The 13,135-nt window shown below is 42.6% G+C and overlaps 1 protein-coding gene across 2 annotated transcripts in view; it reads left to right on the top strand.

The window, feature by feature from the left end:
• The first annotated feature begins 331 nt into the window (after positions 1-331).
• znf827 (zinc finger protein 827) overlaps positions 332-13,135 on the top strand; it is a 79,473-nt gene continuing 66,669 nt past the window's right edge. For both annotated transcript variants that reach the window (XM_049567814.1, XM_049567823.1), the window contains exon 1: positions 332-894. In XM_049567814.1, coding sequence (XP_049423771.1) covers positions 852-894 — 43 coding nt within the window. In that variant the 5' untranslated portion in view covers positions 332-851. The remainder of the gene's footprint in view (positions 895-13,135) is intronic.

Below are 13,135 nucleotides of genomic sequence, written 5' to 3'. Positions count from 1 at the left end.
AATTGTTGCGTTAACTAAGTCATCCAGTCAATATTAGGCAACTAAAATTCATTTTGAGCATTTATATTTCACCGTGCTGCAATTAGGATACTTAACTTTAATTTAAACAAAGGTTTAAGTGCAGTGGTTCATTGTCTGTTTTGCTAAAGCAAGCTGCTTTATGTATTTCATAACGTCTAAATTCATGTTTGCATCATTCGCATTAATTATTATCGTCACTTACTGTTATATATTTTTTTTTTTTAAAGAAAATTAAATAGAATCCGTTAATGTAATTCGTCCGGATCAATATGCTCTCTCTGCTGATTTATACCCTCTTTTGCTTTTTTCTTTTTTCAAATACATTTTCTTTTCAGCAATACACCCTGAAAGCTTGGGGGCACCTTGTCCGTACGCTGCTCTCGGGGGCGAGCTCCTCGAATGTGTGCGTGCGCGAGAGAGAGCGTGTGCGTGAGTGTGTGTGTGTGTGTGTGTGAGAGAGCGTGTGAACGCGGTGTGAGTGAGTGTGAGCGTGTGTGTGTGTGTGTGTGTGTGTGTGTGTGCGTGCGTGTATGTGTGCGCGCGTGTGTGTGTCTGCTCTGCTGTTGCTGCCCTTTGATCCCTGCATTAGTGTTAGTTAGGGGCTCGGAGACACACTTGCACCGAGAGCAGCCATAGTCAAGACACGGCAACAACAACAGCGGCACCTCCTCCGCCTGTGTTCCCATTCCCCAACAATACACTTTAAACCGAGCAAAGCCAGGTGCACGACCAAGTCCCTGCCATCACTGGCGCCTCCAGTCTCAATGGGAAAAACCTTTTTTCTTCTTATCCCCAAACAAGGACGAGAATGTGATTAAAAACGGGGGAAAATGCCAAGGAGGAAGCAGGAGCAACCCAAGCGCCTGCCTTCACGTAAGTCCTTCACTCGATTTGTTCTATTTTAACGGCTCTCCGTGTGTTTTGCGCAGTAGTTTAGGGTTAAAGAGGTGAAACAGACAAAAGACTCGGCGTAGGTTATTTCTCCCTTTTTAGGTCCGAGCGAGGCAGCCATGTTGTTGGCGATGGGTAACGTTAGCTAGGCAGTGAGTGGATAAATGATACGTGGCTTTATTAAAGAGTATAATCGATAAAGGTCCGGTTCCGCTAAAGGTTGCGGTCAGTTGGCATATGTGTCGGTTGTGTGTGTCTGAGGGCTAACGGCCGAGCGTTTTCGGGCAATGTGTTCGCCTCTGCTAGGTCGCTTTTCGGGTAGAAAGGGGAGGATCTGGGAGTCTGGCCGCAATAAAATGAAGGGTCAGTCGGATCAGACAAGCCAGAGTCTGGCTACCCGTACCCTAGTGTTCCTAGTTAGCAATAGCGCTATCTAGCAACGCTCGGTAAACTTCATTTCCTCGGCGATTAAACGTGTAACTTTCGCCTCATAGTTTTTCGCTGCTTCCAGAAATCGCGGAACCGAATTTTGTTCGCGCTTGTTTGTCGTCGACTTTAAAAAGTGTGGAGAGGGTTTTTTTTCCTCTCTTGCCTCCAAGCCAGTGTATTTTTTTTCTACCCCTCCCAGTCTGCATGCAGGCTATGTCAGAGCCATGGTCGGTCACCTGAAGTTCAGGGTTTTTCCCCCTTCCCTTTGCAGCCATTCATTGCAGACAGACTACGATCAATAACGCGGTTAGAAAAGGGAAACGGCAGTTATGCTCCGCTACGTTGCTCGAAACAACATCGTGCCGCAGCAGAAACCCATTGTAATCCCCGTGTAGTTGATTTTAGCAGGAGGTTGGTTTACTTTTGTACATTTGACCCTCCGTATCTTGGATGTTCGTATTGTGCCTTTATCAGTCCAGATAATGAAAAGCTGCGATAACGCACTCCGGCCACTAGAGGATTGCTTTTAGATGGTAGTGGGCAATGACAAGGAATATTAAAGGAATTATCCCCAGAGAGTGACATCTCTCTGCTCTTGATCATTTCTGCTCAATACATGCGTAAGCAAACAGCTCAATTAGTCACATTGCTATGCAAATGTAATGAATAACTGTGATTCATCTTTAAAATCCACGAGGGCTTGATACATTTATCTTATGACACTGTCTTCTTCTTCATTCCTTAAATGTCAAAGCACGCCAGCTGTTCATCACTGCCAGCCACCATAAAAAAGAAAAAGCACTTAAAGTTGTCTCTCAGTTTGCTCACATAGTTTTAATTTCAAAGGCTTTGAGGAATGAATGAGTTCCAGCACCTGACACCTTAAATCAAAATGTGCCTTACAGAGTCATTCACACAATACACACATATTATTTTGTGGTCACTGATGCACTGCTCAGGTGTTTGACCTAGGGTTGAACTTGGGAAATAGCAGCGGTTGGCTGGGAGGCATAGAGGTGGAGACTGGGTGACAGTAGTGAGTGACTGTGAGTGCATCTGTGTGTGTATGTGACTGAGTGGCAGGGAGATATTTGGACAGTGAGCCCTCACTCATATGCTGCATTAGGAGTATGTAAGCTGTATGGTTGAACTGCGCAGAAGAACAGGGTCGTGATATTTATGTATCACATATGTATATATATATATGTGTGTATGTGTGTATGTATATATATATATATATATATATATATATATATAAGCAAAGGTAATCCACTGCAGCCTTTTTTACCACTGATCTGCATACTGAGGCTTCGTTTATGGAGCTTGTCCATTGAACATCGTCCTCCAAAATCAGTGTTTTACGAAGCATATCAAGTGTACAGCGTTACCATGAAATACAAGCAGTAATTTCTTATTAAAATACCTGAAACTGGGTTCCATTTCCTGAATTTCCCTTCTTCTGTAGTGACGTTCATGCTCCTGTTTATGGTTAGGTGGAGAATACAGTATGGAGTACAGTATGGCTAACTGATGCTTTGATAAGTTGTAGGCTACATTTTTTTTCCCCAGATAAGAAAAAAAGTCTCCTGATCAATTGAAGTGAGTCACTGCGTAGGATTTTATGACACCGTGTTAACAGGGACACATGTATACTCATAGTTTATTGGGTATTTTTGTGATATAAATAAATTAATTTCATGTTGTGCAGGAGATGTTACCAGGAATTTTTAAAAAGCAAAAACAAGCCCTGCTTTATGATGATTACAGTATTGAAGTATATGCTTTGTCAGTTTCAATGTAAAGTAATTTAAAGGTTAAATCAGCTTGAGTAGGATTTTAAATAAATTGTTGTAACATGTTGGGAAAATGGTGAGATCCTGCAATTAAGTTGTTTGAGATTGTGTTTGCTAAAGCTTCCTGATTTTAGACCACTCAGATGGTGCACTGTTTAGCTGTATTTCACAGCGTCATGATTATGCAGACTGGATCAGTCAAACATCCAATATTTCCCCCTCTTTTTTTTGGGCAAGGAGACCAAAGTTAGCCTGTGTCAACCTCTCAATTAAGCTGCTTCCTAATTGGTCTGGAACAAAAATACCCTTCACCCACGTATCTGAAACGCATGTACTCCTGTGTAGGCACTGTACTGGAGCACTGCTGTGCCTGTGTTCCTGGGCTTAAATGAAAGCCTTTTCTGATTTAGGAGTTGTTTCCCTCCTCAGTCAACAAACTGTCACAGGAAAGTATGAATTTGTCAGAAGCTTTTTGCGCTTTGTTTTGGATCTTCCCACTCTAGAATGGAAGTGTCACCTCATGCCATTCGCTGTCAGTCTGTGTGTTTTCATTATTCAGCCAACAACACCCTGGTGGTGTGCCAGCCAACAAGCACAATATCGAGCTTCAAATCTCTTCATCTGTGGTGAAAAAGGGCAAGCTAATACACTGGCTTTAATGCTGGAGGTGCTTTATCTTAGCACAGACCCAGATATATGGGCTGTGTTGCCTGGTGTGCACTGTCCTATTGTCTGTGGCACAGCTTGTGAGAGGAGACTATTCTTTAAGTGTGTGTGCACGGCACGCACATGTGAAAGTGAACAGGCAACCCTTGTGTGTTTGTGTGTGTGTGCGCGCGTCTGTGGGTACATAAGCCGGCTATGGAGGTCACAGTACAGTATGGCGCCTTCACTCTGACAAGTAAACATGACCTTTGGTGCCACAATGAAAACTGCCATTCTTTATGACCTTGCAGTGTGTTATTGTTTGTGTAATTTTGCTGCCTTATTACTCACTCTTTAAAGTTAGCGTTAGTGAAAATGCTTGTAAGGTTTAATGTTTTGTGTAGGTTGGTTTCTGATTTTTTGAAAAAAAAAAAATGACATTAGGTTAGTGAGAATGAACCTTAATATTCTGTATTGTTTGGCATTTTATATTCCAAAATGTACATCTTACAGCCTTTAGTTCAAGCAAGTCCCCTCAGTATTTCTCAACCAGTCGACATTCTCATCCTCGGAGTCTTTTAAAGTAAGTGGGTGAGTATGTTAAAAATATAGACTAAGAGAGAGTCCATATCATAAAGAGCACAACCTTAAGTGTATTGGGAGGAACATTTGTATTCTGCTTACTTATCCCCCGGTAATCTACATTTGAGATGGAGAGACTTTTTACATTTCTAGACAGATATTGGCCGCTCTTCGTCAGCCAATAGCTGACTGGCTGTGTGGCTCTCTACCTTACCGTAATGGCGGGTCACTGGCTCCCTTCCACTTGCTATGATTATAATGACCTTGGTGGGGCTGGGGCTTGAAAACATTGGATTAAGGGGAAGGGAAAATTAGAGGAGGTTTCCATTTCGCTCTTGGCATAAAATTTGTGGGGAATTTCTGCCAAGAATCCCGTACCTCACCACCACCGCTATGCCCCCCCACCTCAAGTTGATGGGGCTTGGGTGCTCTGGTGGTGTTGGATGAGTGGAGCTCAAGCGAATAATGATACACAGGCTTTAACTTAGAAATGAATTAAAGGGCAGGGGAAAGGTGTCGGATGCCTCGCTCACCATACGCTGTCACAGAAAGCATAGAAACAGGCTCTCATTGAACATTCAGTGGCCAAACTGGACTCTGGCTTTTGTGTTTTACTTGACAGTAAATGGGTAAATTAAATGGGCCTGGACAAGCCTCAGGGTGTGGATCTTATGCGCGAACGGTAACCTTATTTGCTACTTTAGACAATTGGCAAGGCACATAAGCAGCAGGGTGGTTTATCATGGTGTCAGTGATGCGTTTCAGGGTAAATACAACTTAAAAATAAATGTTTCTCAAGAATCAAAGCTCTCTGCGGGTCCGGTCCGTATGTTACCCTAGAATAACACGTGAAATTGGAGTTTTCTCAGGATTACCTCTTTCACATTGCCATTGAATAATTCATTTGAACTTGAGTGCCCATTTATTTCACATAGCACCTTGTAGTGTCACTATAGAGCTAGGCTAATGCATGAAATATTGGTGCAGATTCCTGTATCTTGGTGAGCATCATAGCTGCTTTTGATAAGTTTTGTCAAGTTGTCATTTGGGACCTGCAGAGTACAGTATTGTAAAAGTTATGGTGACGTACTTGGTTCGTCATTGCATTGATTGTAAATGTTAAAGGAGACTGCACAGTTTTTCACTCTTCCCATATTTTCACCGCCCATTCACTTATTCACATCAGAGAGCTTGTAGTCACAATGCCTTTACTATTCCTTAAACTAACTCAGGGAATAGAGCGTTGATGTAGGACAAACTTTGTGTCTCGTAATTGTCATATATCCACATTGTTTTTAAAGCCCCCCATCTAGAATGTCATACAGCTTTCTAGCCTTTAATAACTCTCTGCTCAAAAATAATGGCTGATTCTTATAGGTGTGATTCTTGTATATGGACAATAACTATGAATTTCAGGGTGTAGTTTTTGGTTAAGTTTAGTAGATTGTCCCGTAAAGGATGTTAGCCTCAGTCCGACCTGTAAACTGCCAAGGTGCGGACTTTGTCTTGGAAGAAAAGCTTTAATGGTGCTGTAATTGTTCGCTGTTGGTTAAGGCAATCAGGGTAGCCTAGCACATCTATCAAATATAAATGATATTGAAAAAATAAATGAGAAACCGGAGCTGGAAGAGCGTCCCATTTGATTTAGGTCACCTGTTTAGGGAACATTGTGAATTCCTGTTAAATTACAGCATCTCCAGGCAACAAGTAGTGGATCAGACAGAACCGAGTTAGTGATTTGTTATATCGGGCTTTATAAATAAAATTGACTTGACTCACACTCCTAAATTGTTGCTCTTATCTTGTCTCATAAACCACAATTTTTTTTGATCACAGAATGTTTGAGGTCAGTGGAAGGAGACCTGAGTGTTTAATAATGTAGCAACACAAATGTGTTTTCGGCAGAGGAGCTGGTCAAGAGTTTATATGTGCATGCGAGAGGCTAGTTGTGTCCCAGAAGTGGAAAGTAGTTTAACCAAAGTTTTCTCAGACATCTAATTGCAGGCAACAAAACAGGATTAATATACCAAGGCTGGAATCTGAATACTTTTTAATACCAGCTGAAATGGGTTTGTTGCCCCAGTCATCAAAGACTGTCCAACAAAAGTTGCTGCTGAGTGCTTGTTCAGATTCTTTGTGTAGTTTACTTATTCTTTTATCAACTTTGGCTCAACTTATAACATTATTTTGTCAATTTTGTTCTATTTTTTTAATGTAGGCATAGGGCTGTAAACTGTGATGCAGTTAAGTTCAGGTTATTTTAATGAATAATGTATTTGTAATCAGATATTCTCAGTGTGAGTAAACGTTCACACAGCCCTGCATTTACCAGCGAGGGTGGAAAAACACAAGTTGCTCCTTCCAGTTTGTGATTTATTAGTTGTCTGCTTGCATCTTTAAAAAGTAAATTGCGAAATCTGCACCACAGTTAAGTTAAAATCGTAAGGTAAAAAACCTTGTGGTCAACTTTTAAAGTGTTGAAAGAAGGATGAAAACATCTGCTTCATGTTGCTCAGCTGTTACTTAATTCAGTATCAATAACTGATCACACTCCTAAAAAGTCATCAGAAATGTATTTTTTCTCCTTCAGATGTTTTGTTATCTAATAATTTCAAAGTGCCTTCTCCAAGCAGAGAATCCTCTGCAGCACAAAATCAGGTTACAGTATTCGTCCTAATACCTCTAGTACAGTACCTGCCTGTCTGCCTGGTCTCAATCAGAACCCCCTCTGTGTGGAATGGAAGTGCCTCAGCCTTGGTAACGATTTTTCCCGTGTTGACAAGTCACAACATGGAGATCTACAGCTCGGAGAGCAGCCCTTTGGCTACGCAGAGCCCTGCTTGCACTGAGTAATAGCAATCTCACAGGAGTAGCAGGCTTTCAGCTGGCAGCAGTTCATACGGAACAGCTCGCCGGTGCAGCTGGGAAAGACAGAGCAGAGTGGAGAGGGAGAGAGGAGCTGGTGGTGGTAGCAGTGGAGATGGAGGGAGGGAGGAAGTGGAGAGGAAGAGCTGTTAAGAGCTTTGGGCGGTTTCTCTGTTGTTGTACCACACAAGTGCATCCAGGCCCTGCAGGACAAGCCTTTAACAGGCATGAGGGATGGAGAGCATGAGAGGAGAGGAGGAGGAGGAGGAGGAGGAGGAGGCGGCGGTGGAGGAGGTAGTGGTCTGGGGAGCTGAAGCCGGCCAGTCGTGCCAGACGCCCGCTCTAAACAGGGATGTGATTTATTGTTGGACTCTGTCTCACGTTTCACTCCTAGAAAGACACTAAAATTACATTTTACAGAGATAAAGAACTTCCTCAATTGTCTTAGAAGAAAGACCAGTGCCTGTGGGCTCTGAAGAATATTTTGCAGCATGTGGTACATGTTTAACTGGTGCATGAAATTAAGAAGTTTTTGGCATATGGTGGCATCTGATTATAGTTTTTTTGGCTATGGATTCTGCTTTGGTTATTGCTTTTTGACCGTCCCTACAAACCTACAGCTTTATTTGCATATTATAAGTTAACTGTCCATACAGCTGCTTTATGAAACATAGTAATCTAGCGTAGGTCATCAGAGTATGTGCATCTTGCCAGGGGGCTTAAAATGGCTTTTGGCCAACACGTTGATCTTTGTCGCCCTCGCTGAATGCACTTGCACAGCGCAGTGCTATGAGATGACCTCACTTCCTGTGTGGGTAGAGCAGGGCAGGAGGCCTCTTACACACACATGCACACAGAGTTTCTCTCTCAAGCACAGCCTGGCTCTAGTTAGCCTTTAGTGCACTAGCCAGGCTAACCCCTCTCTCCTCTCGGTGTGGAAGTGTTTCCACATTGCACATTTAGGCAGTCAAGAGCAAGGCACAGGCTAATGTCTTTAACTAGCTGGGCTAACAGCTGTGTGTCTGCAGCTTTTTGGGACGTAGGATCAGTTTTATAGGGAGATTAAAAGTAAAGGGGGGGGGGGGGGGGGGTCTGTTACAGACACAGGATAGTAGGACCATAAGGCAGTGACAGCTCTCTAGGGAAACAATATATCACCTCTAAGAGGAGAGTGGAAGTGTTTGGCTCTGGGACAAAAATCCAGAGAAGTTAAAATCATTGATGTGATGTCAGCTCAGAGAAAGCCATTGTCAGTGCGGTGTGAGGTTATTTATGATGTTGAAAATGCAGGTGAGCATCTTGACTAATTCAGGCTCGTAGCGGAGGCTTCCCCATTTGCACAATGTAGTCGTCGCAACTCCCAGTGCATTAAAGAACGATGCGACTCAGGTCTCATCCTTTCATTGTTTACCAAGGGCGTTTGGTCACTTGATTTTGTCCTTGTGATGCTAATGAGATTAGCTAATCACTGGATATTTCATTCTGAGCGAGGAGCCCTGTAGCTTATGGTACCTGTAAGAACCATAACCATACGCGAGAACAAATGAAGCTGGACAAATTAACAGAGTGCGGTAATGAATGAATGGTTTTAGGTAACAGGCTATCCTAAAAAGAACTGGATCTAATGGCTCAGCTCATGATTGCCCGTATGTTCCCACTCCCCACGAGTGTTTTGAATGGGGGCCATGTTGGTTCAGATTGCCATGTCATTAATCCCTCGTACTCTACAGGGGAGTGGTCAGCAGCAGATGTATTTGCACTTCCTCCAGAAGGTTTTCTAGATTAGCACAAATCCTCCCAGAAAAACCGTTTAAAAACCTCATTTGGCACGCACAGCCAGACTTTGTGCTCATAGCTGGCCAAAGACAGCCATCCCTCCCTCTACATCTCATTCTCTGTGACTCCCCTGATTTTTTTTTTTTTTTAACCCCCCCCCCCTTTGTGGTTCTCAGAGTTTAGCCCCATGTCGATTTAGACAGGGCAGTGTAATTGTTTGGAAACTCGGTTTTGTCATTTGCATGTAGCAAGCAGCCACTTTTCCAGTTTCAGTGGTTTGACCTTGTTGTACCTGCCAGCCAGAAATGAGATCATCAGAAGAGTAGACGAGAAGCTGACATCTCTCCTCCACCTACCCATGGCTTTAAGTGATGGTTGTCATAGCAATCATTATGCCACAGAACAGACTCAGTGGGTGAAGGATGGCTTTGAATGCGGCAGCCTCAGGTCACAACCTGGTTATGACAGAACAGATAGACCTATGAGGATTGGTTGCAGTACACGGTCTGCACAAAGTAAACAGCCGCATACATCACATGTCAAGTTCATATAGATGGGGTTAGAATTACTGAGGCAATGTCTCTTTTTATACCTTGAAGAAAGCGAGGCAGGTATTGGTGTAACGGAGAGGGGAAGAGCAGCATGGGGCGAACAATGCCTCTCATTCCCATCAGCTGCCCTGGCCAGCATTTAACATGGAGATTGGAAACGGAATAAGCTCCCCCCCCCCATTCTCCCTGGACCTGCATGTAAATGAGGTTAGCGGTTAGCATTTCCTGCTGTGCCACAGCAATTCTTCTCCCTCTCTTGCTCCCTCTTTTTCTTTTTTTTTAATAATGGCCTGAAAGTGCTCCCCCCTTTCCCGGGGTAGGGACCGGGACCAATCCTGATTAGTGTCCCTGTCCTAAGTGACAGGCTAAAATCCAAGCAGGCACTGCCTTGGGCGCCTCTGCCAAACAGCCGTCAAAGCAATACCACCATAAAAAAGGCATCCCCCCCCCAAGATTCCCTCCCTCTTTCGTCTTCCTCGCTCCTCTGCTCATTCTCCCTTGCCGTCCATTCTGAGTGTCTCTAATAGACACTGCCTCCATCGCTCTAATACACTGTCCCCTCACATACATGCGCGCACATATAGAATTACCTCTCACTCTACCCCCACCTCCCACCGGACCTTGCTTTGTATCCCTGGGTGGACTGGCTGCTATAGAGCCGAGTGTCCCTTTTGCCAGTAGGGTGATTTACAAACAATACATGAACGCTGTACACACTCCCACCTTCCACCCTCCCACTCTCTCTCACTTCTCTTCCACAGACACACAATCACCTCTGTGAGGAGCTTCAGTATGCCAGAAAACTACGCAGCAGGGTGATGGCCTGTTCTTTTTCGCACTTGTTCCAAAGAATGTACCCTGTCTACTTGAGAATGCTAGCGCGACATCCACGTCTTGGTTGAATGAGGTTACTTTGTCAACCGGAAGACAAATTGATGGGATCTGACTAGTATGTCAAGTGGCTTATAATTAGTAGTTTGTAAAACCACATGAAATGGTAATCTGAGCTGTGGTCATGACAATTTTGGTTGATAGAAAGCAAATATGCGAGGGAGTTGTGTTAGTTAAACAGTCACATACATATGTTAGTCACTCTGTGCTTGAGAAGAGGAAATTGTTAAAAAATAATTCTCCGTAGTGGCCGTAATGAAGTGGTTATCATCCTGCTGTCCTTTAGATGTGGTGCTATGTCAGTCTGTACAGTAGGAAACACTGTATACACGACACCCTGTGAAACAACCACTGCAGTACAGCAAATTGATCTGGTTATGTCAATGAAAATGTAACACCACCAAGCAGTTTTTAGGTAAGCAGAGCAGCACTGGACATGTTGTGTCAGAGGCATTATTTGTTTCATCTCTAGGACATGTGCATGTAAAAAAAAACACTAAAAAATTTTTTCTACCATATGTGGTGTTTTAAAGTGTGCTGCATGTGTTTGCTTGTATTCAGTTTCACAAAGAAGGATGCCACCCACATATGCCTATTCCTATGAGAGGCAACGGCTTGAGTCTTGATGAATATGAACAGCTCTTTCTCACAGAATCAAGAGATTGGTTTGTGTCTAGTGTTCAGACACTATGCTGGCAATGAGTCCCATTTATCTAGCAACATATGAATGATTTTTTCCCCCCAAAGCACTTATGTTTAAAAACTGGAACTTTTCTTTTTTTACTTATTAAACTGGTCACTTTGAGAATGGTTATATCATCTGTGCGTATATGCTGATAGATGAAGAGCTATGTTAATGTGCATCAGCAGCGGTCATAAAAGTTCCTAAATCCATGGTGTAAATCAATAGGTCAAAAAATCTAAACACTGAATTTTATTTTCACTCGGTTGTTCTTAATTCGTCTGAGGGAACATGCCATTTACGCAGAATTCTTCTGAATATTCTACTACTTCTTTAAAAAATGAAAGGGTTGTGTTTTGGCTGGTTACAGACAGACTTGGCATCTGGCTTTTATCCACAATAAATGTGTTATATTATGATTCATGATATCAAATTTTGGATAGACTGCATTTGTACTATACTGAAATTAAAGCAGCATTGTACAGTGCCTCAAGCCCGCAAGCAATGAAACAAGACGGGGCACTAAAAACACTTCACAAAAAAAAGTGTGGAAACGGAAGCAGTGAAGAGTACAAAAGACACAGTTGTACAATGCAACATGAAAATATTTGAAGAAATTTGGCACTTTTCAAACCCATGTGGCCGAGTGACCTTTTTTGAGTAATGGCTGGTCAGCAGTTTTAAATGCTGGGATTGGATTTACGCTGTTGAGTAATACCCCTGACCGACACCATGCTGTTAAAGACCCCAGCACACTCATCTGTTTTGGGGTTTCTTCCTTGCATGCATTCCTCGGGTGGAAACCTTTTTCTGCCAGTTTTTTTCCAAATACACGGGCAATTGAATTTTTTAAAAATTATGCCAGGAAATGTTCACTTCACCAACCAACGAACCAGTAAATGATATCCAATGAGTGGGAGACTTAACCCTGTGACATGCACTACATATTACATTTGACCTCTTGACATTAAATACTCTTAAAATGATTTTTTTTCTTCTGATTTTTAAAATGTTAGTGCTATCAGTTTAGTAGTGTGGGCTATGGTGATCCACAGATAGTCATTGTAGCTTTTTTGTCAGTCAAATAATCTTTTTCTTATTCATTCAGTGGAGAACTGTACATAGAATTGCTTTCAAAGATGAAGGGACAACCTTGTCGGACATGAGATCTCCTTTTCTATTGGCTGCTTAGATTATTTACCAGTGCTTGTAAAGTAGATTCAATAAAAAAGCATGACTCATCGTAACCGAAAACACTGCAAGCAGTGAATAAGTCATTAATAATAAAATAAATCCTTTGGCACAGAGTTTGACAGTAAAACCATCCAGAACAAAGTTGACCCAGGGCCAGTTGACTGTCCAAACCAGTGCCTTTGGGATTTACCACCAGTATGCTGGTTTTAGTATTTCTCACCTTGTAATTAGCCAGTTAATCCTTGCCTCTCTGCTGCGGCACAGGCCCACTCTCCTTTATGTTGTGTTTTATGTGCCCAGTCAGAATCAATGCCACCTCAGAGTTAGTCAAGGATCCAGTATCTTGAAGAGCTATTTAAAGCGACTCATTCCACATACACATGACAGTGCTTGGGATGTTAATCATACATATCATATGTTTGTTAGTGATATTAGGAAGTTTCATCTGGTTGATTTTTAAGAGAGCCGTCACCACAAAGGCACAGGATGTACACGATTGGCGCTAGCAGCAATTACTGAGCAGGGCAGTTAATGGTAATATTTGATTAGTGGCGATATTGAATTATGGTTTTGGTTTTAATGTGATTTATCACTTTGAATGACATTCCTCTCTGGTTATATTATGCATTGATAATTTGTTAATTGGCTGATAGCTGCCATTGTTGGACTTGATAACAGTTGGTAATGGACGCCAGTGGCTTGTCATTATGAAGGGAATGCCCAAGATGTCACCATATGCAGAAGTCGCCCACTGTGATGTCATTGGCAGTCAGTATTTGCACATTTTACAACTGAGATCAGCTGCACAATTAGAT

This window comes from Epinephelus fuscoguttatus, linkage group LG3, assembly GCF_011397635.1.
Source record: "Epinephelus fuscoguttatus linkage group LG3, E.fuscoguttatus.final_Chr_v1".
NCBI classification, from domain to species: domain Eukaryota; kingdom Metazoa; phylum Chordata; class Actinopteri; order Perciformes; family Serranidae; genus Epinephelus; species Epinephelus fuscoguttatus.
The sequence above is the reverse complement of the archived record's forward strand: the minus strand, read 5'-3'. Positions and strand labels throughout refer to the sequence as shown.